Genomic DNA, 20,462 nt, shown 5'->3' on the forward strand with positions numbered 1-20,462 from the left:
ATAAAAGGAGAAAAAAGAAACGAGGAAGCAAGGAGCGAGAAAGAGGAAGAAAAAAAAAAAAAGGGACAAGGAAAAAAAAAAGCGCTTTTTGAATGTTTTTTCCAAAGTGTTACGCCAAAACAGACTATATAACTTTTATTTTAATATTACCAATCATGTCTAATTAGTTGTTTTACTATTGTCTTATTTTCAGAAAAAAAAGTTAAATATCATCGTCGTGATTGTCCTCGGGATGGATTGAACATTGCAGAAAAACTTGTAACATGACCCTCCTTCTTAGTTACCCCTCTTTTATATATATATATTTGTATATATATATTTGCCACAAGGTTGAGTGAAATCAACCTTTCATCATCATCAACCACTCATTATATGGGTCATCCGACTTGGGTTCTCTTATTTAATAAGAACATCTTCTCTCTCTCTTTCTTTCTTTCTTTCTTTTGTAAACAATCATGTTGATTCAACTGTTGCTAATGGTTGCTTTCCAAATATAGCCCATTCAAGAATCAACTAGACTAATCCATTGTAGCTGCTTCTCGCAAATCACTTAAAAAAAAAGAAGCTATACAAACAATTGTAACAGGCCGTTTATTTGTTTTTTGAAAAAAAAAATTTAATACTTGACATTTGAGTTTGTGAACATGCATGACATCCTTCCTGGTCAGTGTCATTTTTTTTTTTTACGACTTGTACAACCCCCTTATTTTCTGTCACTCATTTGATAAATCATGTCAAGAGACATCATGTTCAAGTGACTTACCCTTCTTTTAGTTGCTCAAAGTTATGTAATTCACAAAACGATTCTTGATGATAAAGTATTTTTCTTTATTTATTCCATTTTGTTGTCAATGGTAAAAACTCATAATAATGATAAAATAATAATAAAAAGTAGATATACGATGATAATGACAATGATGACGGGGGGAATAAACTAAATTAATATGAAAAAAAAGAACTATACTATAAAATGAATGAGGATGTCTACACTGTCAATTTCCAAAACATGACCTTCTTCACCGTGGAGTGCGCTAGAGAGCGTAACATGGTTTTGATCTGAGGTCGCAAATAATCAACAAAAGCAATGGCAAAAGGAGAGCGACGCCGCCACATGATCCAAAAGAGAATTCCAACTAGCAAACAGTTTGCTAACAAGTGTTTGATCAATGTTTGTACCAGCCAACCAATATGAAATGATCGTCTTGTGATGCTCTGTTCCTGCAGTTCATGTCGTAATCGATCCATTTGTTCCGTCAAAGCTGTCACTTCCGTTTGCAGGTTTTCTAATGTTCGTTCTGATAGTTTTCGATGTTGTTCAGTATCCTTTTCATGCGATGGTATTTGGTGACTATAAGTATAGGAGAGTTCAGAACCATTTGAAGTAGATGGTGGCGATGATAATGATGATGATGGCGGTGGTGGTGGGGCTGAATTGTGTAAATGTTTGATTTTGTTAGTATCTGATGATGAATCATTGTTTACTGGCATCATCATCATTGTTGAAGGTGTTGACCATTTTTGATGTCCAAAGTAAGACTGTTGAGGTGATAATACTGGAGTATGAGGGCTGTTGTGAGTGTTAGAAGAGCGACTGATAGATGCTTGTATTGATGGAGTACTTGCGACTAATGAAGGTGTGGCGTATGAGCGAATGGGTGATATGGGACTATCATTGTTGGATAGTTGATAAGGTTCAATATGTACTAAAGGATTGTATTCGTCCATAGAAGGAGTTGATTCCCATGCATCGCTGTAGAGTTCTATTGAAAATAAGACATAAAAAAAAAATTCATCAGCAGTTTGATTTTTGATATGGATAATCTTACCATTGCTTTGTTCATCATCATGCATATCATCAGTGCCAGCTGATGGATCGAGTTCCAATGCTTGAAGTGCCTCCTTTGCAAACGTTACATATCGGTTGTTAGGGTATCGGTTGATAAACTAGAATGTATATAATAAAAATATGTTAATGCCGAACCATTTCCTCTCTTTCTTTATTTTGATGTGTACTATACCTCAACTAAAAGTTCTACCAATGCATTGACATACAGATTTTGTGCCTCCAGACTACTTAAATGTCGAATCCGGTACCAAGCCTTCCTAAAAATGGAAAATAGTATGAGTCATAAGATTTCTTTATTCTTTTTCTACAAAATTATTACCATTTAGCATATTCCACGACTTTTCTTGAAGAAGGTTTTGGTGTATTGCATTCTCCCAATGTTGCTTGTTTATATAATCCATAAAACTTGAGTTTATCAGTAGGTATCGGTTGCAGTGCTACTTCATCTACAGGTATAGACCGAACAACATCCAACGCTTGACGAAAACGTAAATGAATGTTATAAGGTAATGAGGAGGTCATGTTGGTATATAGGTATGCTTATAAATGAAATGAAATGAAATTAAAAAAAAATAAAAAAAAGAGGAAAGAAAGGAAAAAAAGACAAGAAAAGAAAAGAATGAAAGAACTAAATAAAGAAATTCCCCACACAAAATAAAAATGAGTAAGCCAACTCTTTTCAAACACCGTAGATCTTGCTTACATGTGAATAAACCATTCTTTTATATGTAAAAGTGTAAAAATAAATAAAAACTAGATTATCCTAAAACCCCAATCTTTTTATTATTATTATGATGATGATGATGATTATTGACCATTCGAATTGTTGTTTCGATTGTTGTTGTTACCACCACCCATCAAATTGCGAGCCCTAAGGATGAAATAAACAATGCGATTAATATAATAAAGTACTTATCTATTTCATCACTTACATATTCATCATTTCAGGATTGTTTAACATTTCAGAAAGACCACCGCCTCCGCCACCCATCATTTGTTGAGCCCTATAAATCAATAAAATAAGAATTTAATTTGATTTATTTCTATAAATCGGGATACTTACATTCGAGCCATTTCAGGATTATTCATAAATTCGTTGAGAGCACCAGATTGCATCATTTGTTGAGCCATACCCATCAAAGCAGGATTATTCAATAATGCACTGAGATCAGGCATACCGCCAGCACCTGGTCCGGAAGATTCACCACCAGCGGATCGTTCTACACTTTGTTGATTAACCTTGGATTTGGCAGTAGCTAAAGAAGATTTCAAAGTCGCATTGTTTGGGTCCAATTCCAGTCCCTTTTCATATGCAGTAATAGCATCTTCAAATTTGTCCAAGCAAAAGTAGGCATGACTATTTTTGAATTTTTTTTTTTGGTAAGTTTATCATGTATTTATCCAATCAAATTTTTTAAATATCTTACCCCATTCGGCTATAAGCTTTGCTATACTTTGGATCAATTTCAACGGCTTTCTTGGCATCATCCACAGCTTTTTGATGATCTCCTTGTTGACTATAAGCGGCAGCCCTATATATATATGTATATAAATATAAAAAAAGTTCAGTTCCTTATTTCCTGTATTCCCACTTTTTTCTTTTCTCCCTTTTTCTTTACCGGTTGGCATAATAAACGGCTTGATTGTTGTTGAGACTAATGGCTTCGGTATAAAGTTTGATGGCTTCAGGATAATTGCGTTCAGCAACTTGACGATTTCCAGCAGCTTTCAATTCTTCGGCTTTTGCCTTGTCTTCAGCAGATACTTCCTTCTAAAATTTATATCAATACATAAGAAAAAAAAAAGGTTAATGATTTCCTTCTTGTTTACACCCATCCAAGTGATTTTCATTTTCTTTTCTTTTTCCCAATACATACGGCTAAAAAAAAAAAAAGAGAATAAATAAGAAATTAAGATAAGTCATCATATTCACTAGTTCAGAAATCAAAGAAAACACTTACGTTGAGAGGTCGATCCAGTAGAAGCCTATCATATTAAGAAACAACAAGACAAAAAAAATACATTGTTTTTAGTACAAGTTAAAATGAAATCATATTCATCAATATTCTTTTACTTACAGCACCCTTAGACTTTGACTTTGTCTTCAAATATACTTCAAAGATGGATAACAAGTTGGCAGGTTTTGTACTATAAGCTTCTTGCTGAGCTTCATCAGTAGGGTCAACACCAAAAGCTTCACCAATGCATTGCATAGCAACTAAGAATTGACAAAAAAAAAAAAAAAAAAAAAGGTATGAGAGACGCGTGTCTATATGTATGTCTTTGATGATCATCAGATTCATCTGAAACGTTGTTGGTCACAGTTTCCAAATATATATTATATTTACCTTCAATGCCTTCAGCGTCATCGTTACTAATAGTTCCATCAGAGCAGGATTTTTGTAAGAATTCCAAAATGGAAAATACCAAAGCTTTTTTATTTTCAGATGCCATATTTACAATATAAACAAAGTTTCAAGGGGGAGGAGATAAAAAAAAAAAAGAAAGAGGAAGAACAAAAAAGAAAGTAAGAGAAGCCGACAGAGTTGTCCTCCAGGTGAAAAAGGAACATGTGACTTGTCCCCTCTCTCTCTCTTTTTTTTATTTTTTTATTTTTTTTATTGAGGTGGACCAATTCAAGAATTTCCATTGGTGAGCTTGAAAAAAATGAATATTGTATGATTGGAAGTGAATCCGACCAATCATATTCTTTCTACTTATCAGACTTTTTTTAAGCGAAAACGGTATAAAAAAGAATTTTTTAAGGAACCAAAAAAAGTTTTTTTTTTCTTTCTTTTTTTTTTTTTCCTCTTGTTCTTAGATCTTTAAATTTTCTCTTCTTATATACTCCTTTTTTCTTTTTATTATTATATGGATACTACTACCTCTACAACAAAAAATATTGGTAAAGGTCCTATCTTTGTAACAGGTGCTGATGGTGATAAAGGCATTGCTATCGTTCAACAATTAGTCAATCTTCCCAGTCAACATAAACATCTTCCTGAATATCCTGTTTATGGTGGTTTAGCTGATGCAACTACTACTCGTGCTCAAACTTTGGAAAAAATAGGTGCCAAAGTTGTTGCTTTTGATATCTTTAGTGAACCCCATAAAGCAACTGAAGCTCTACAAGGTGTGGCCAAGTTATGTTTACTGATTGATCCTCTTAATGATCGAATGACTCGAAACAATGTCCTTCAATTTGGAAAAACGTAAGTCTTTTTTTTTTTTTCTAAAAAAAAAAAATGGAACCAATTATTTACATGATTCTTTTTTATAGTTTCATTGATGCAGCCAAAGAAGCTAATGTCAATCATATTATATTTTTATCTCCCTTTTCACCCAAAGATCCGTCTCCTTTGCTGAATGATGACGTTGATGACGACAACAACAATAATAATATGTGTCTTCATAGGCCTTCATTCTATTATCAATTCATGTGTATTGAATCTTATTTGTTACAACAATTAGATCAAGATCGTGTGACCATTCTACGTTATCCTGGTATCCTGCATCAACATCTTATGGTATTCCGTCATTATGTTGCCGAACATGACGCTTTTCCTTTATTGGATTTGGATTATACAGTGGAATCATGCAACTTGACCGATATCGCACGTGCTACGGGGTATATTGCCCATTCGCCTACACCACGACATGCTGGAGATATCTATAAGATTACTGGACCACAATTATTGACTCTTCATGAAGTTAGTCAACGTATGTTCTCTGGATTACAACGCAATCATGCTGTGAATCGAATGGACTTGACAACTTTACGACAAATTCTTTATGATAGTGTTCGGAACGATGATCATGTTGGATTCTTGTTGGAAATGTGGGGATTACAACAAAAGAAACGCCGGTTTGAAATCACTCGCGATTTGGAACTCTTGACTGGAAAAAGCGGGATTTTGTTGAAAGAATTCTTTGAAGATGATCAAGTTCGTGACTCGTTCAAGAAATCAAATCCTTCCATTGCCTAAATGAACTTTGGCTCAATCTTTCTTTGTGGTTTCCCTTTTTAGTATATCCATTCATTCTTTTACTTTTTTTTTTCTTTGTTTGCACATATCTTTATCTCTTCCTTTTGTACATATTTTTAATTCAATAAAAATCCATCTTTGTCTTTTTTTTTTATATTATTATTATCTTTATTTCTTAAAAATTTTCATTTAATGTTGAAACTTTTTCATGATGAACTTGTGACAAGAGCAACATGTGTAATTCATATTTCTTTTCTTTTTTCTTTTTTTTTTTTTTTTTTCTGTTGGGGACGAATTACATACTTGAACAATATTTACCAAAATGAAAATGTGATACGCAATGATTCTTTATCTTTTCCCTTATTAAGAAGTGGCACAAATGAGGTAAGCTGGCACGTGGATCACAATACAAAAACAAACAAACAAACAATGCAATGAATGTGGTCAAAGATGATCTTTTTTTTTTCTCTTGGCAGGTTGTTCTGTCAACAAGATGAACTTTCTGTTTTTTCTATTACCTTTTTAAACTAATCTCCATTCAAAAAAAAAAGAGTATTCTCTCCACTCAATTGGGGTCGCATATGGTCAAAAATTCTTCTGATTCATATACAAATAAAAACAAACAATTATTTACACTATCTCTTTTCCATTTGCATATTCTATTTTGTATTTCAAATGACCTATTCTTGTCTTTCTATTATATAAATATTTCTCTCATAGCCGAATGAAAGGTTCTTTCGAAAGAAAACAAGATGGTGATCAATCGTAGTTAGCTGATACAATAAAAGTATTTATTGATAAATCAATTTATTTGCTACTAGTATACAATTCAAACCGTGATGTATGCTTTTTTTTTAAACTGTGATCTATTGTATGATTCTTTATTTCATAAAAAGAACAAAATGTAATATCAATGGCGATAAATAGTGACAAGGATCGATGATAGTGAATAAAGAGAATGAATTACTATGCTATGATAATATATATAAAGGGGATGATAATAATAATAATAATAAAAAAAGGGAAGGTATATTTCTATTGAGCTAATCTATTCCTAAACTAATCTTCCTTTCCATTCAATTTTGTTTGTTGTGCTTTGTTTTCTGATTCAGATGATTCTGTCGCTGGAGGAATATGATGTAGCCATGGTTCTATAAGGAAATGAAAAATAATAATAATAATAATAATAGATGGTTAATTTGAATAAGATTATCCATAATTTTTTTTTTATAATTTCTCTCTCTCTCTATAGTTTACCTGCCAGATGTCCCATTTGATGTTTTTCTAAAAATTCATGGAATCGTTGTAAGAATTGTGTTTCCTCTGGATAATGTTTGGCGGTCTTGATCAACCTGTCGATTTGAGGATCACCAAGTTGAAGATTGTTTAGCAAAAGAGTGTTGGGACCTTTGTGGGTATGAATATCCTTGGGATCAAAACCAATAGTAATATGGAAATGACATGGAGGTAAACCGAAATGTTGCCGTAACTTTTGTCCAAAAGGCCAATATATCACGCGGAAGTAACTGACATGCATTCGATTTTCCTTTTCCATTCTTCCTTCTGAAGTGTTATTATCTGTTTTAGTGTCATTGGCAGTAGAGATCGTAGTAGTGTTAATAGATGTTGTTGTCGTTGTCGTTGTTGTTGTTGTCTTTTCTTTCCCCTTTGTTGTTGTTACTGCTGTTGTTTCTGTTGATTTCTTTTCAGTCGTTAATAATGTCTCCTTGCTATTATCTTCATTTGTCTCAGTAGAGTCCTTCCTTTTCTTCTTTTGCTTGTCCTTCTTCTTCTTCTTCTCTTTTATCCTTGTTGCTATCCGAAGAATCTTTTGATGCTGTCAATGTCGTGTTTTGATGTTGTTCTTCTACTAGACGTCCCAAACCTAGATCCACAGGTTGTTCCCAAGTCATAGGATCACCAAAAACATTGACAAGTTCTTTGACCATTGCATCGAGATGAAGATTACTTTGACCTTTAGGTAGGTTGTGTTCTTCCATGTATCGCTTCAGTTCAATATGATTTGCTAAAGTGATATGATAATGTTCAGATTTATCTCTGTTGACACGGTTTTGGTGATATACTGGAGGCAAAAAGTTTGGTACACCTTTTTTTCCAATATCGTCAATGACATGACCAAATACTGATAGATAACGTGATCCTGCAACTTTGATATCTAATGGTTTGCTGTTACCTTCCATTTGAACAAAAAGGTAAAAAAAAAAAAAAAAAAAAAAAAAAAAAAAAAAAAGGAAAAGACAACGAGAAAAAAAAAAAAAAGCTCGCGGAGATAGAAATGATTGGAAAAGGAAGGTTTTTCTTTTTGATGCTGATTGAAATTGGACTCCACACGTTTTCCTTTTGTCTCATTCTTTTTTTCTTTTTCTTCTTTTGTCCGGGGTTTCATATTTATCTCTACCTTTATTATAAAAGTCATCCATGACCTAACAACTGTAATGAACGATACTCAACAGTTATATACGGAAGCATCCCACTTACTGGAAAATGGTCTTACAAAGGTAAAGAAAGAAGGAGTAACTTAATACTTTTCAATAAACCTTCCATCCTCTTTTTTTTTTTTTTTTTTTTCTTTTTTATTTTTTTCTTTTAGGATGCATATATGAAATTCATCAACACTGTGGAATTATCTACTCAACAACTATATGCAGTCAAGTTTGTCCATCAAAGTATAGTACAACTATAAAATATACCATAACGACAGCTCACATATTTCTTCTTTTTTTTTTTTTTAGCTCTAGTCTCCACACCTGCAGAATATGACAAGTTACTATCAACTATAAGATCTAGTCTAACTCAACTAGAACATATAGTTGTACAGACTTCCTTTCACACAAAATCGCCACCTCCTTTACCGCCAAAACCTATTCTTCCACCAAAACCTACATCGAAACGCCCAGTTCCTCCACTACCACCATTAGCTATTAATACAAACGATCTGTCATCAACACAAAGGCGATCACGAGCAAATTCATCAGTTACTTTTGCAGACCGAGCTACTAATCCTTATATGGATGATGAAGAAGAGGAAGATGACGAAGAAGAATCAATTATGAATACATTGAAATTCACTGGTTCTGAAAAATCATCATGTAAGTATTCCAAAAAAGGTACATCATTTTGCTTTTTTTTTTTTTCTAATTCATTATTTATATTATTATTGTAGACCCTCTTCCATTACCACAACAAAGACCAACATCACATTCATCTACAGAAGATACCAGTTGTTTTATCATTGATCCATATGACCTTGTACCAGCACAGACAAATACGGGTGAAAGTATGGCCTTACCGATTTCTCCCACCACATCAACGGATTTTTATATTCCGAATATTCCTGCACCACCTTTACTTGGAATGCATCGACAACTTCAGCATCAATTAGATCAATTATTGGCTCAACAATCATGCGATGAACAACAAACAACTTCCATTGCTACTGTACGACGACTTCTCAATAATGTTCGCACTGTTTACATGAGTGCTATGACAGTTCCCACTATCTTGGAATTCTCACCACAACTCGTTGCTTATCAACTTACTTTGATTGAATCTGCTATCTTTCGTGCCATTCCTCCAGAAGCATTACAACAACATCGTGCCATCTCCAAATCACCGCATCCCAACATTGTTGCTTCGACAGATTTTTTCAACTATTTGACTCGATCTATTGAACACGCCATTTTACTTCCTCAAGAAGCATCCCATCGAGCAGAAGTAGTTCATCGTTGGATCAAAATTGCCACTCAATGTCTTGCTTTGAACAATTATCAAACTCTCAAAGCCATTGTCTCTGCTCTTGGTACTCCTCCTATTCAACGTCTGAAACGAACGTGGGAATGTATACCAAAGAAACGAATGAATCGATTGGAAGTTTTAACTGGTTTAATGTGTGAAGCCGACAATTACAGCCGTTACCGTGAACATATTCGAACTCTTATTCCCAACAATCATCCTGACCAACGGCTTGATCAATCCATAGTACCATTTTTAGGTGTTCTTATTCATGACATGACTTATGTATTGACAGCCAAAGCGACAACACCTACGTTGCCAACTACTACAGCGGATACCATAAAAGATGCTCGAATTCAAGAAATTCTCGACTGGATGCGAACTTTTCAACGATCACCACCTTATAGTCTTCGACCTCCATCCCATCACACCAAGAAAAAAAATAAATTCTTCTTACGACAAGCTCAGGCTTTACAACAATATTATACACCATCTAAAGCATCCTCCACCACTCCAACTACAACAACTGCACCTACATTATCTCATGTTCAACCATCTTTGGGACTTCAAACTGTATCTTCAGATCCTAGTGGTCTTCTTCTATCCGATTCATCCGATAATATAGATTCACAAGAACAAGATCATCTGGAACAACAACGGATTACTCATTATTTGCTAATGCGACCTTGGGTGAATGAAAAAATCATAGATGAACTCAGTCAATTACGGGAAGCACCTCGACGAACCATGACGGCTATAGGAAACGGTCATTCGCTGGCACGAACCAACAGTTTCAACAGTATACTTAGTCATTCAACAAGTGCAAGAACCAGTTATCAACATCATTATGATAGCATGCTTAGTACGACCAGTAGTGGAAGTCATATGTCGGATGATTATCCAAGAAGTCCAACCTCACCTTTTTTATTGGATGATCAACAACATCCATCTCTTCGACGATCACTTGGATCTTTTTGGCCATGGCGAAAAAGTGGTGAAATAGCTAAACACAACATGATGGACAGTCCACCAGCAACGAACAGTAACACTAGTAGTATTATCAGCAATAGTTCTATGGATGATCGAATATTGGCAACAACGGATCATCGATCCTCACCTCCTCCTACTCCTCGTCGTAAGGTACATCCTTCTCTTACAATGTCACATCATCAACGAACTTCTTCTGTCCCTGGTACCACTATGTGATATATAACTTTTTTATTTATTTATGTCTGCCTTTTTTTATTATTATTTTTTTTATTTTCCCTATGTATTTCTATGTGTATGATATTTTTCTTTATTTTAATTTCATTTTGTATTATTTCATATTAGTCGAATAAATTTTATTATTCTTTTTTTCCTTTCCTCATGAAATTCAACAACCGACTTTTTTTTTTTTGTTAACTTTTTTTTTTTATACTTTGTTTGTTTTTTTTCCTTTATTATCCTAAAAAAAAGAATGATACCGGCCAAACGAACATCCCATTATACTCAAGGATCACCTCCTTCCAGTAGTCGAGATTCACCCATGTACTCACCACCTTACGATGCTAGTCCTCCATATCCACATAAACGTACATCAAGTTCACGACGATCAAGTACAACCTCAAGACAAGGATCAGTAGATCGTGATGAAGATATGACAACAAGAACTGGTATGCAACAAACACCAACATCAACTCAAGAACCTTCAACAACGGATGGTGTCAATGATAAGGACGATGGTGATGCTGAAGAAGATGATAAGGATGAACTGGTTATGGATGATGATATGCATGCACAAATGGAGAAAGCAAAAGAAGATATGAAGTAAGTAGTTTATATATATATATATATGTAAAAAAGTGATAGGATTGATTGTTTTTTTTTTTTTGTTTTTTTTTTTGGATAGAATCTTATTGGAAAATTTTACAGAGGACCAATTACAAAGATATGAAGCATATCGAAGATCAGCATTGAATAGAACAAACGTCAAAAGAGTAAGTAATCAATTGTGTGTGTGTGTGTAGTGTAGTGTAATTCAACTTGTATATCTACCATAGTTGGTCAGTCAAGTGATGAATCAGCAATGTAGTCAAACAATGGCGTTTGTGGTAGCAGGGTTTGCCAAAGTATATGTAGGTGAAATTGTGGAAAAAGCTAGGGAAGTGATGGAAGAATGGGGTCAAAGTGGTGCCATTCGACCTGATCATATTCGTGAAGCTCATCGAAGATATAAACAATCCTCCTCTTCATCCTCTGCGATTGGTAAGAAAATGTTGAAACGATAAATTAGATGGTTTTTTTTCTTTATGTGGAAATCAATAAACTTGTATATATATACCATATTGAATGGATGATTTTTTTTTTTTTTTAATTCTTATTTATGTTGTTTAAAAATAAAATAAACTTGGTTGATGATGAAATTACCATTTATGGATGACAAGAATAAAAACAAGATACCTTTTTGAGTTATGATTTTTTTTTTTTTTTTTTTTTTTTGCAATGAAAACAACATCACTTCTTTTCATTTTTATCTTTCTTTTTTTTTCCAATTCTATTTTTCTTTTTCACTTGTTAGTTTAGATACCCCCCTCTACAAATTTTTTTTTCTTTCTTAGAATGGAATTTCAAACAGCCAAACCACATAGTAAAAAACGATATGTACATACGAATCATCAATCTTTACGAAAATGTTGTGGATGTATTCATTTAAGAATTGGTGGTGTATTTTCATGTCTTATATGGGCGGTAAGAATCATCATCATTTATGACAATAGTAATTGACTGGATGATTTTTTTTTTTGAATTATATAAATTAGGGTTTTTCATTATATTTTGCTGTCATTTCCTTTCAAAGTCAAAGTCGTAAGTGATCATATTATTATTATTATTCTTCATTTTATATTAAAAATCAATCTATATAGCTTTTTATTCTTATATGACACAGGCTCCTCTTCTTGTATTTGGTGTTTGTAATCTTGCTTTATTCTTGATTTCTTTGGGTGGTTTGTTCACTTTATTCCTGGTAAATTCCCATTGTTTATACATTTAACTTTATACTGATCATTTTTATATCAATAGAATCTTGCTCATGCTGTTCAAGTGTTTTCACATTCATTATGGGTAGCTGTATTTATTGTGATCATAGACGCATTCATCAATATGATTTTATTTGGTACATTACGATCAGAGTATCAATCTTGGTGTAGTGATGCAGGCAACAGCAAGATCCCTTCATCAGTCAATTTCCATGCAACTCAAGATGTCTTCAATTGTGATCGATTATGGCAAGATGAATTCAAATTCAGTCTTGTCAGTGTATTTCTAATGGTGACTATTTATGTAAGTCTATATCTATTGATTATTTTTCATCATCTCATTTTTTTTTTAAAAGTTATATTGGGCTACTTGTATTTATTCTTATAGTCATAAACTTGCAGCAGTTGAAATGTGGGAAAGAGGTATGTTGACAGGTCAAGTAGAAGGCATTGCACCTTTCTTTCGAGGTTTACCTGCACCAATGGCTCCTCCTGATCAACCTAATGTGATTGTTTTACAAAATGAAAAACCTTCTCGACATAAAAAAAATGGTGATTTATTATCTTCTTTACGGCCTTGGAAAAAATCAACAAAAATGAAGAGTCATATAGCTCCTGTTGAATCATCATCATCTCCACATCCATCTGAATCCATCATCACTACACCATCTCCTACACAATTACCTACAAGTTATCCATTGAATTTCAAATTAGGTGTCAATGGCAATGTCATTGAATTGAAATAATAAAAAAAAGCGGTGCTTGAATAGACTGATAGACAGACGATGCTGATTGGTTATCATGGCATTGTAACTATGAATCACCCATTTATATATCTTTGACGAATAAGAAATAAATAGTTTTCTTTTTTTTTTTTTTTTTTTGAAACGTGATAGAGGAAAGAGGGAGAAAATCATAAGTGGAAAGAAAACAAACATGGAGAAGGGGATCATTGCCTTTTACATCAATAATAGAGCGTTCATACACGAACCCGTGGGAAAAATCAAGATTTGAAAGTATCACGTCAAAAAAAAAAAAAAAGGTGTGGCAGTGAGTGCACTGTGGATGAGTCACTTCATCTCCGCATCTATGGAGATAACAATGTCAAAAAGGAGTTTCCGGATTTCTTTTTTTTTTTTTCCTTTTCTTTCTTTCTTCTTTTTTTTTTTTTTTTTCACCACCCCTCTCTCTCTTTTTTTTTTTTCCTTCAACAATGCTTTCTTCCCGATTCCTTCGTCAAGCTTTTACTCGACCTACAAAACGTTTTAACTCAACTCTTGCTGGTTTGGATGTAAGAGAAAAAACATTATAAAAGTAAAGCAACCTGACTTATTCCTTTGTTTATTAGGCAAGCAAAGTCAAAGTAACAAAATCTCAAGTTTTAAAACCTTTGGTGGCCAACAAAGATCTTGTTTTCGGTCACACCTTTACCGACCATATGTAAGTTATTAGAAAAAAGGAAAGAAAGACAATGACTCAATTACTTTTATTATAGGGTCAATGTCGACTGGAATGATAAAGAAGGTTGGTTAGCTCCAGAAATTCATCCTTATTCAAACCTCTCTTTGGCTCCTAGTGCTATTGTATTCCATTATGCTACTGAAGTAAGTAATATATATTCTTTTTGGCGAAATACATCTAACTGATTTTATAGTGTTTTGAAGGTATGAAGGCTTACAAGGATAAGAAAGGTAATATTCGTCTTTTCCGACCTGAAATGAACATGGCCCGTATGAATCGATCCACAGCTCGTATTGCACTTCCTGTAAGTTTCTTTATAAAGAGAGAATGAATGGAATACTGAAAAAAATGCTCATTTTTTTTTGTGTAGCAATTCGATGGTGATGAACTGTTGAAATTGATTAGTCAATATGCAAAATTGGATGAACGATGGATTCCTTCTGATCGTGGTTATTCATTGTATTTGCGTCCTACCATGATTGGTACTCAAGAAGCTCTTGGTGTCAATGCTCCTTCCAATGCTAAATTGTTCGTTATTGGTAGTCCTGTGGGGCCTTATTATAAGACTGGTTTTAATGCTGTTAAACTCATGGCTACTACTGAATATGTTCGTGCCTGGCCTCGTGGAACTGGTGATGCAAAGATTGGTGGTAACTATGCTCCTGGTTTATTACCTCAACGTACAGCTGCTGCTGCTGGTTATCAACAAAACTTGTGGTTGTTTGGAGGTAAATAATAAAAAAAAAAAGGAAGGGAAATGAATTTATATATATTATTATTATTATAGATGATCATCAATTGACTGAAGTGGGTGCCATGAACTTGTTTGTTTTGTGGAAGAATGAAAGTAATGAATTGGAACTTGTTACACCTCCTTTGGATGGTGCTATTTTACCTGGTGTGACCCGTGATTCCATCTTGTCTTTGGCTCGTAGTTGGAATGAATTCAAGGTATCTGAACGTAAGGTAACTATGCCAGAACTTCGTGAAGCCATCAAACAAGACCGTGTGTTGGAAATGTTCGGTGCTGGTACTGCTTGTATCGTTAGTCCTATCAAGACCATTGGTTATATGGGTGAAGATTTGAATATTCCTTTGGATCCCAATGATTCTACTTCTCAAGCTGGTCCTTATACCAAACGTTTCAATGATGAAATCATGGATATTCAATATGGTGATAAAGAAAGTCCTTGGTCCGTGGTGATCTAATCAATCATTCGATATCATTTAGACTCCCCCCCTTTTTATACATATAAATATTTTAACCCTCCTTTATGTTTTCATTACCTCTCCATCAATGATCAATAAAAATCATTCTCATTTTTTTTTTTATTTTATGACACTTTCTTCCCAACTTTATACATAGATGACTAATTCCTTCTTCACAGATCCATTTCAACATCTTAATCTTCAAATCAAGCAATGGTTTGCCCCTGGATGGATGGTGACTATCTCGGTTCTTCAAGTTATTGCCACAATGGTTTTGGTCAGTCTTTTCTTTATCACGAAAGACATATCTCTTGTATCTTCCTGTATTCTTTCTGTCGTCAATTTGGGTTATGCACAATATGATTTGATTTCCATTGGATTATTGATTGCTGGGCCTCTTTTCCAATGTATTCTGTGTCTTGAAGCTTTATTCCAACGTCAAGCTGCATGTCTTTATGCTATGCTCTTATTTGGTAAGTGTAGATAATTTTTTTTTTTATCCATCAAGTTCAAATGATGTTTTTTTTTTTTTTTTTTTTTTTTTTTTTTTTTGATTAGAAGTATGGCTTATCATTTATACAGCTATTCAAGCATATGTTCATCCTCAAGTGATTCAAGCAGCTGCTGAATGTCAATACAAGAACAACAATAATATTGAAACCAGTCAAAATGGTATGATGATGAATGAGCCGATGATCAGTTATAGTGTGGTAGCAGTGACATGTATCAGTTTTCTTCTTCTTCTTATCTTGGCGATCTATCATCGACAGTCATTTCAACAATCCATGGATCCTGTGCATGGTGCATTGGCTGGTTTGTTAAAACTGGATTTTTACCTGACATTTGCCTATTTGGTCCAATTATTACCTCTCCCTCTGATCCATACTGATGTTGTTCCTGTGGCTGAACTGGTGATTGTGTTTGGTACGGCCTGTTTGATATTTTTATTGGCGTGGGGTTTAGTGCTGGTGACATGGCAACCGCTTCCTTGGTGGCGTATCTCCCTCCATATGGCTGGTCTTGGCTTGATGTGTCTTGGCGCCATCACTTATCTCTGTTATCGATTGATCGTCTTTGCTCTGGATCCTCATTTTGTCTTACGCTATTGCTTGATCTTCACCAGTCTATTTCTGATCATCACCTTGTTATTGACCATGAGTGTCGTCACCACCTGTGCCGCTCGCCAATGGCAAATGCGACATCATCCGCCATCATCATCATCAGCATCGTTACTGCATCCCGACAATCAGCACAACAAGAACGAGACGAAACAATTGAATCATCAAGACGATGATGATAGTATTCATATGTTTTTGACCCCTCAACAATCTAGGATACCTATCGATTAGTATAGCCATTTTCTTTTTTTTTTTTATTTAGATGAACACAATAGGATTTAGCTTTTTTTTTTTTTTTTTTTTTCGAAACGGAATAAAAGTGAATGTGAATTTGGTTGCTTCATGTGAATGAATAGAGCTTTTGTTGGTCATTGGAAGAAAATCGGAAATCCTTACAAAACATCTCATCATTTCTTATTCATTGTTGTTTCTTTTCAGTATTTGTTCATCATCCAAAAAATCATCCATCTTCCTATTCCTCTCTATGATCATATATATCTGACATCAATAAAATAATAAAAAGTCAGGGTAATTTTATTTTATTTTTTTTTATTATTTTTTATTATTTTTTTTTTTTTTAAAAAAAAGGTAGAATAATAAAACTAATTCTAATTCTTCATAAAATAACAATAAATAAATGCTAACTATTGAATTACTTTTGTTGAGAAGCCAATAAGGCGGCTAAAGCAGCACCAATACCATTTCCATCCTTGGTGACCATGATGTTGATCCGTTCGACCGATTCATTACCATAGATACGACGTAAAGTTTCGGTGAGGCGTCGAGGGAAATTGGGGAAATGTTCATAAATGATACCTTCGACACTGAGAGTGGTACAATCATCCAAGGCGTGGCGTTTATCAATGATAGCACTGATGGCAGTTCCAATGAGTCGTGCAGCACGTTGTCCTACCAATTCACAAATTGTTTTCACAATGCGGCGATCGTCCAAGCTGGTGGGGGGTAAGCCCATGATATCTTCCAGGATATGACCTGTGTCGTTCAAATTCTCATCTTCATCCATCCCAATGCGTCCCATGTATGACGTATCAAAACCATACTGTGTGTTGAGTTCCTTGGTGTATTGTCCAGCAAATAAAATCCGTCGGTCCATGAATTCTACAATGATGGTGCGTACCAATTCACCCAAATACACGCCACTGACCATCTTTTCAAATGTATGTACTCCAGGATTCTCTGATTGTCGATTCACACGATTGTCATACATACTAAGTGGAAGTACTTCTCGGTTATTGTCACCAAACGATCCCCATTCCGTGTTCACAATGGTTTCTTGATCATCCTTTGCTGTTCCCAATTTTTTCACCGCGTTCAGTTTTTCCCAATAAGCTAAAAAAAAATCAATGTTGAATATATAGTAAGTTCATCTTTTTTTTTTTTTTTTATATAACAAAAAAAAAAGAATTTTATTTTTTATTCTTACCAGCATTTGTTCCATTACTAATTGTGCATGATAATAAAGTATCTAAACTTCGATATCCATTGGCTAAAAGACTAGCACCTATATAGCAAAAAAAAAAAGGCATGAATATCGGAATATCAAACTGCTATAATATATTGATTGACTTACAAGCACCATTGATGATAGCAGACACATGGACAGGAATACTTCTTCGATTAAGAGCAGTTTGTAACAATTCAACCACATTCTTGTTCTCATAAGCAGTGATAGCAAAAGATTTTGTCCATTTGGCGACGGAAGCCTTGTTAATAGCAGTCTGATGAAGAGGAAAAGATAAGACGAAGCCCAAGTGTAAAGGTGTGGTGACGGAATTACCAAGAAAAGTCAAGAATTGATCGACAATATCAGCCAATGTATCAACCAATCCAGCGAGTGTGCTTGTTTTCATGGTGTCGGTTAATTTGTATTTCTGTTGTCGTGTTGTCAGTCGACCTCGACCTTGGAAACGGACGAAATAGATCCTGATCAATGCACCTGTAAGTTCCAAACCCAAATAATCGCCAGTTTCTTGTCCTGTAGGATGAGAATGTAACCAAGAGGGTAACATGGCCACACACGCGTCCTCACTTCTTAAACCTTCTTCCATGTTGGATAATAATGTTTTTGCTATCTGCTTACTCATATCATTGGTAATCGTGAATTGATGTCGTAATTCTTCAAGTGCATCCACTTGAGCTTGTGTACCACTGAATGGTTTCGAAAGAATAGAAACATGTTCTTGATGTTTTGACATGATGAAGTTAAAAAAAAAAAAAAGATAAAGAAAAAGAGATAAAAAAAAAAAAAGTGAGCCGATTTCCAAAAAAAGCCTTGTCATCCCACCCCCAACAAAAGCCCGTTTCATCCTTTTGCATCGTTTTGAGTCGGAGAGAAAACAAGATAAAAAAAAAAAAATCAAACAAACATAACATTGATAAAAAAAAAAAAATGTATCAATGGATAATAATAATAATATGAAAGATAAAATGAAATATATTTTAGAATGATTTATTGATACAATCAAAATAATAAATGCTTTTTTTGTTTTCTTTTATTTTTCCCAAAAAAAAAAAAAAAATCAAAATGTCAAAAAAAAATCACTACCAAAAAAGTAACTAAAACCGAATACCCATATAATGATGATGATAATAATGTATAATGATATATGATGATGATAAATAAAACTATCATACTTGTTTTATTGTGAAGGATGGAATACCCAATTACCAGAAGTAACAGGATCATATTTATTCTTGACGGCTGAAGAAAGCATACGTTGTAAAGATTGGACTTTTGGTTCAGGATCTTGCCATTTGAAATAAATTGGTTCCCAGGTGGTCTTGTTTTCTTCACGTTCAGCTAATTCAGCGCGTTTTTGATTTTCAATCTTACTCTTTTCTACACCAGCCTTAGTAGTATCACCAGCTTGAATAGCTTCAGATACATGTTGCCATATCTTGCGTGATTCCATTTCTCCTTGTTGATCCAATGGTTTGACTTCCATAGGTGCAGGTGTCAGTTGAGTCACATCCAAAAATGGTTCAGATTTCTTGGATCCATAAGGTGTGATGGTAGATTTATAACTCCATTGTCCTTCAATTTTGTACAAGTATTCTTTGCTATTACCACCATTCTTACGAATATAACATTTGAAATGATTACGTTCACCAGAAATCCATCCTTTAGAAGAAAATTCAAATGTAGCATAAAGACCAGTAGTAGCTTGAATATAAGAATTACCAGTCAATTCAACATAAGGTGCTAATAATAAGAATAATAATAAAGAATGAATATATATAAAAATAATATCAAATATAAAAAAAACTTTACCAGCATACCAAATACCATTGACAGTAAGAGAAGGAGAAGTTAAAAGATAAGATTCTTCAGAAGCAAGTTCAACTATACTTTGACCTACTTGATCACAAATCAATGAAGTAGTAGAAAATCTTGTTTTTTGACCAGTATGACCATTCAAAGTAAGACCAGCCTTTTCATTCTTGATACAAAAACCAGTAATAGGAGGATGATGAGAGACTTGTTCACATACAACATTGGTTTCACCACAATCATCCACTTGACCCCATTTCATAAAATATTGTTCACCAAGAACAGGATTATAAGGTTTCTTTTCCCATTCACCTTTAGGAACACGACTGGAATAAGAAGCATTTAAAGAAGATACATACCATTTCACAAATGCTACCATACGGTCAATAGGATCAGACGATTGAGGAATAGCTGCAAATAATTCTGGTTGTTGAGTCCAATATTCACTAAAATAAAAATAAATAAATAAATAATAATAATCATTTTTTATTATGGACTTACGAATATTCAATCAAAGATACAGGTGCAAGTAAAAAAGCAGGACAAGTCAATGCTGATAGATCACCAGAAAAGGAAGTTAAGGACTTGAGAAAACTATGGAAAGCACCTTTTTGTTCAGCAGGGATTTGATCCACATTATTCACTTCAACGTCAGACATGATGATAATCAAAAAAAAAAATAAAGAAAATAGATGAAAAAGAAGAAAAAGAAGAAAAGGAAAAAAAAAAAAAACGTAGAGATAAAAATATTTACAAACCGCGCCCTGTTTCTACTTC

General features: G+C 34.0%; 12 protein-coding genes across 12 annotated transcripts; 6 read left to right on the forward strand and 6 right to left on the reverse strand.

Moving 5' to 3' along the window:
- Positions 1-961: 961 nt before the first annotated feature.
- BX664DRAFT_11314 (acyl CoA binding protein-domain-containing protein) lies at positions 962-2,636 on the reverse strand. Its single transcript, XM_051539720.1, has 4 exons — positions 2,166-2,636; positions 2,019-2,103; positions 1,827-1,944; positions 962-1,760 (listed from the first exon to the last, which is right to left on the reverse strand). Exons 1-4 carry the CDS (start codon positions 2,366-2,368, stop codon positions 985-987), a joined length of 1,182 nt encoding a protein of 393 aa, XP_051404589.1. The 5' UTR covers positions 2,369-2,636; the 3' UTR covers positions 962-984.
- A 138-nt stretch (positions 2,637-2,774) lies between these two features.
- On the reverse strand, positions 2,775-4,300 carry BX664DRAFT_254716 (uncharacterized protein; the record flags this gene model as incomplete). The annotated part of the gene is made up of 6 exons (XM_051540383.1): positions 2,775-2,850; positions 2,910-3,203; positions 3,274-3,378; positions 3,466-3,617; positions 3,925-4,064; positions 4,195-4,300. The coding sequence occupies 6 exons, from the start codon at positions 4,298-4,300 to the stop codon at positions 2,775-2,777; spliced, it is 873 nt and encodes a 290-aa protein (XP_051404590.1).
- Positions 4,301-4,646: 346 nt separating this feature from the next.
- BX664DRAFT_320180 (uncharacterized protein) lies at positions 4,647-5,988 on the forward strand. Its single transcript, XM_051543076.1, has 2 exons — positions 4,647-5,058; positions 5,127-5,988. Exons 1-2 carry the CDS (start codon positions 4,718-4,720, stop codon positions 5,830-5,832), a joined length of 1,047 nt encoding a protein of 348 aa, XP_051404591.1. The 5' UTR covers positions 4,647-4,717; the 3' UTR covers positions 5,833-5,988.
- A 691-nt stretch (positions 5,989-6,679) lies between these two features.
- Positions 6,680-8,032, reverse strand: BX664DRAFT_320181 (uncharacterized protein). Its single transcript, XM_051543077.1, has 3 exons — positions 7,704-8,032; positions 7,090-7,630; positions 6,680-6,983 (listed from the first exon to the last, which is right to left on the reverse strand). Exons 1-3 carry the CDS (start codon positions 7,830-7,832, stop codon positions 6,892-6,894), a joined length of 762 nt encoding a protein of 253 aa, XP_051404592.1. The 5' UTR covers positions 7,833-8,032; the 3' UTR covers positions 6,680-6,891.
- A 163-nt stretch (positions 8,033-8,195) lies between these two features.
- Positions 8,196-10,951, forward strand: BX664DRAFT_381644 (ras guanine nucleotide exchange factor domain-containing protein). The gene is made up of 4 exons (XM_051548979.1): positions 8,196-8,351; positions 8,444-8,519; positions 8,586-8,942; positions 9,017-10,951. Exons 1-4 carry the CDS (start codon positions 8,289-8,291, stop codon positions 10,789-10,791), a joined length of 2,271 nt encoding a protein of 756 aa, XP_051404593.1. The 5' UTR covers positions 8,196-8,288; the 3' UTR covers positions 10,792-10,951.
- Positions 10,952-11,006: 55 nt separating this feature from the next.
- On the forward strand, positions 11,007-11,922 carry BX664DRAFT_320183 (hTAFII28-like protein conserved region-domain-containing protein). The gene is made up of 3 exons (XM_051543078.1): positions 11,007-11,394; positions 11,477-11,564; positions 11,628-11,922. The coding sequence occupies exons 1-3, from the start codon at positions 11,045-11,047 to the stop codon at positions 11,853-11,855; spliced, it is 666 nt and encodes a 221-aa protein (XP_051404594.1). The 5' UTR covers positions 11,007-11,044; the 3' UTR covers positions 11,856-11,922.
- Positions 11,923-12,057: 135 nt separating this feature from the next.
- Positions 12,058-13,482, forward strand: BX664DRAFT_320187 (uncharacterized protein). The gene is made up of 5 exons (XM_051543079.1): positions 12,058-12,315; positions 12,387-12,432; positions 12,492-12,592; positions 12,649-12,909; positions 12,962-13,482. The coding sequence occupies exons 1-5, from the start codon at positions 12,187-12,189 to the stop codon at positions 13,349-13,351; spliced, it is 927 nt and encodes a 308-aa protein (XP_051404595.1). The 5' UTR covers positions 12,058-12,186; the 3' UTR covers positions 13,352-13,482.
- A 336-nt stretch (positions 13,483-13,818) lies between these two features.
- On the forward strand, positions 13,819-15,281 carry BX664DRAFT_367860 (aminotransferase; the record flags this gene model as incomplete). Its single annotated transcript, XM_051548579.1, has 6 exons — positions 13,819-13,896; positions 13,954-14,045; positions 14,101-14,209; positions 14,260-14,370; positions 14,437-14,794; positions 14,854-15,281. The coding sequence occupies 6 exons, from the start codon at positions 13,819-13,821 to the stop codon at positions 15,273-15,275; spliced, it is 1,170 nt and encodes a 389-aa protein (XP_051404596.1). The 3' UTR covers positions 15,276-15,281.
- On the forward strand, positions 15,282-16,676 carry BX664DRAFT_11431 (uncharacterized protein). Its single transcript, XM_051539730.1, has 2 exons — positions 15,282-15,748; positions 15,834-16,676. Exons 1-2 carry the CDS (start codon positions 15,433-15,435, stop codon positions 16,622-16,624), a joined length of 1,107 nt encoding a protein of 368 aa, XP_051404597.1. The 5' UTR covers positions 15,282-15,432; the 3' UTR covers positions 16,625-16,676.
- Positions 16,677-16,957: 281 nt separating this feature from the next.
- On the reverse strand, positions 16,958-18,618 carry BX664DRAFT_354506 (hexokinase-domain-containing protein). The gene is made up of 3 exons (XM_051547746.1): positions 17,985-18,618; positions 17,838-17,915; positions 16,958-17,743 (listed from the first exon to the last, which is right to left on the reverse strand). The coding sequence occupies exons 1-3, from the start codon at positions 18,607-18,609 to the stop codon at positions 17,046-17,048; spliced, it is 1,401 nt and encodes a 466-aa protein (XP_051404598.1). The 5' UTR covers positions 18,610-18,618; the 3' UTR covers positions 16,958-17,045.
- Positions 18,619-19,053: 435 nt separating this feature from the next.
- BX664DRAFT_254822 (uncharacterized protein) lies at positions 19,054-20,064 on the reverse strand (the record flags this gene model as incomplete). Its single annotated transcript, XM_051540386.1, has 2 exons — positions 19,054-19,616; positions 19,686-20,064. The coding sequence occupies 2 exons, from the start codon at positions 20,062-20,064 to the stop codon at positions 19,054-19,056; spliced, it is 942 nt and encodes a 313-aa protein (XP_051404599.1).
- On the reverse strand, positions 19,879-20,412 carry BX664DRAFT_320199 (uncharacterized protein). The gene has a single exon (XM_051543080.1). The coding sequence runs from the start codon at positions 20,342-20,344 to the stop codon at positions 20,183-20,185; it is 162 nt and encodes a 53-aa protein (XP_051404600.1). The 5' UTR covers positions 20,345-20,412; the 3' UTR covers positions 19,879-20,182.
- Between the last annotated feature and the right edge of the window lie 50 nt (positions 20,413-20,462).

The sequence above is a fragment of the Halteromyces radiatus genome (genome assembly GCF_025201355.1).
Source record: "Halteromyces radiatus strain CBS 162.75 chromosome Unknown BX664scaffold_1, whole genome shotgun sequence".
Lineage (NCBI taxonomy): Eukaryota > Fungi > Mucoromycota > Mucoromycetes > Mucorales > Cunninghamellaceae > Halteromyces > Halteromyces radiatus.

What these genes read in the sequence shown, in the direction of transcription:
- BX664DRAFT_11314 (XM_051539720.1), bottom strand. Translation starts at nt 2,368, where the DNA reads ATGACCTCCTCATTACCTTATAACATTCATTTACGTTTTCGTCAAGCG. An exon ending in TGGTAGAACTTTTAGTTGAG is followed by an intron (nt 1,945 to 2,018) that starts GTATAGTACACA and finishes TATACATTCTAG; the next exon opens with TTTATCAACCGATACCCTAA. An exon ending in TGATGATGAACAAAGCAATG is followed by an intron (nt 1,761 to 1,826) that starts GTAAGATTATCC and finishes TATTTTCAATAG; the next exon opens with AACTCTACAGCGATGCATGG.
- BX664DRAFT_320180 (XM_051543076.1), top strand. Translation starts at nt 4,718, where the DNA reads ATGGATACTACTACCTCTACAACAAAAAATATTGGTAAAGGTCCTATC. An exon ending in GTCCTTCAATTTGGAAAAAC is followed by an intron (nt 5,059 to 5,126) that starts GTAAGTCTTTTT and finishes TCTTTTTTATAG; the next exon opens with TTTCATTGATGCAGCCAAAG.
- BX664DRAFT_320181 (XM_051543077.1), bottom strand. Translation starts at nt 7,832, where the DNA reads ATGGAAGAACACAACCTACCTAAAGGTCAAAGTAATCTTCATCTCGAT. An exon ending in ATCTAGGTTTGGGACGTCTA is followed by an intron (nt 7,631 to 7,703) that starts GTAGAAGAACAA and finishes AGGATAAAAGAG; the next exon opens with AAGAAGAAGAAGAAGGACAA. An exon ending in TCAAATGGGACATCTGGCAG is followed by an intron (nt 6,984 to 7,089) that starts GTAAACTATAGA and finishes ATTTCCTTATAG; the next exon opens with AACCATGGCTACATCATATT.
- BX664DRAFT_381644 (XM_051548979.1), top strand. Translation starts at nt 8,289, where the DNA reads ATGAACGATACTCAACAGTTATATACGGAAGCATCCCACTTACTGGAA. An exon ending in TGGAAAATGGTCTTACAAAG is followed by an intron (nt 8,352 to 8,443) that starts GTAAAGAAAGAA and finishes TTTTTCTTTTAG; the next exon opens with GATGCATATATGAAATTCAT. An exon ending in TGGTTCTGAAAAATCATCAT is followed by an intron (nt 8,943 to 9,016) that starts GTAAGTATTCCA and finishes TTATTATTGTAG; the next exon opens with ACCCTCTTCCATTACCACAA.
- BX664DRAFT_320183 (XM_051543078.1), top strand. Translation starts at nt 11,045, where the DNA reads ATGATACCGGCCAAACGAACATCCCATTATACTCAAGGATCACCTCCT. An exon ending in AAAGCAAAAGAAGATATGAA is followed by an intron (nt 11,395 to 11,476) that starts GTAAGTAGTTTA and finishes TTTTTTGGATAG; the next exon opens with AATCTTATTGGAAAATTTTA. An exon ending in ATAGAACAAACGTCAAAAGA is followed by an intron (nt 11,565 to 11,627) that starts GTAAGTAATCAA and finishes TATCTACCATAG; the next exon opens with TTGGTCAGTCAAGTGATGAA.
- BX664DRAFT_320187 (XM_051543079.1), top strand. Translation starts at nt 12,187, where the DNA reads ATGGAATTTCAAACAGCCAAACCACATAGTAAAAAACGATATGTACAT. An exon ending in TTTCATGTCTTATATGGGCG is followed by an intron (nt 12,316 to 12,386) that starts GTAAGAATCATC and finishes TATATAAATTAG; the next exon opens with GGTTTTTCATTATATTTTGC. An exon ending in TTCTAATGGTGACTATTTAT is followed by an intron (nt 12,910 to 12,961) that starts GTAAGTCTATAT and finishes TTTTTTTAAAAG; the next exon opens with TTATATTGGGCTACTTGTAT.
- BX664DRAFT_11431 (XM_051539730.1), top strand. Translation starts at nt 15,433, where the DNA reads ATGACTAATTCCTTCTTCACAGATCCATTTCAACATCTTAATCTTCAA. An exon ending in TTATGCTATGCTCTTATTTG is followed by an intron (nt 15,749 to 15,833) that starts GTAAGTGTAGAT and finishes TTTTTTGATTAG; the next exon opens with AAGTATGGCTTATCATTTAT.
- BX664DRAFT_354506 (XM_051547746.1), bottom strand. Translation starts at nt 18,609, where the DNA reads ATGTCAAAACATCAAGAACATGTTTCTATTCTTTCGAAACCATTCAGT. An exon ending in TGCTATCATCAATGGTGCTT is followed by an intron (nt 17,916 to 17,984) that starts GTAAGTCAATCA and finishes TTTGCTATATAG; the next exon opens with GTGCTAGTCTTTTAGCCAAT. An exon ending in TAGTAATGGAACAAATGCTG is followed by an intron (nt 17,744 to 17,837) that starts GTAAGAATAAAA and finishes ATTTTTTTTTAG; the next exon opens with CTTATTGGGAAAAACTGAAC.
- BX664DRAFT_320199 (XM_051543080.1), bottom strand. Translation starts at nt 20,344, where the DNA reads ATGTCTGACGTTGAAGTGAATAATGTGGATCAAATCCCTGCTGAACAA.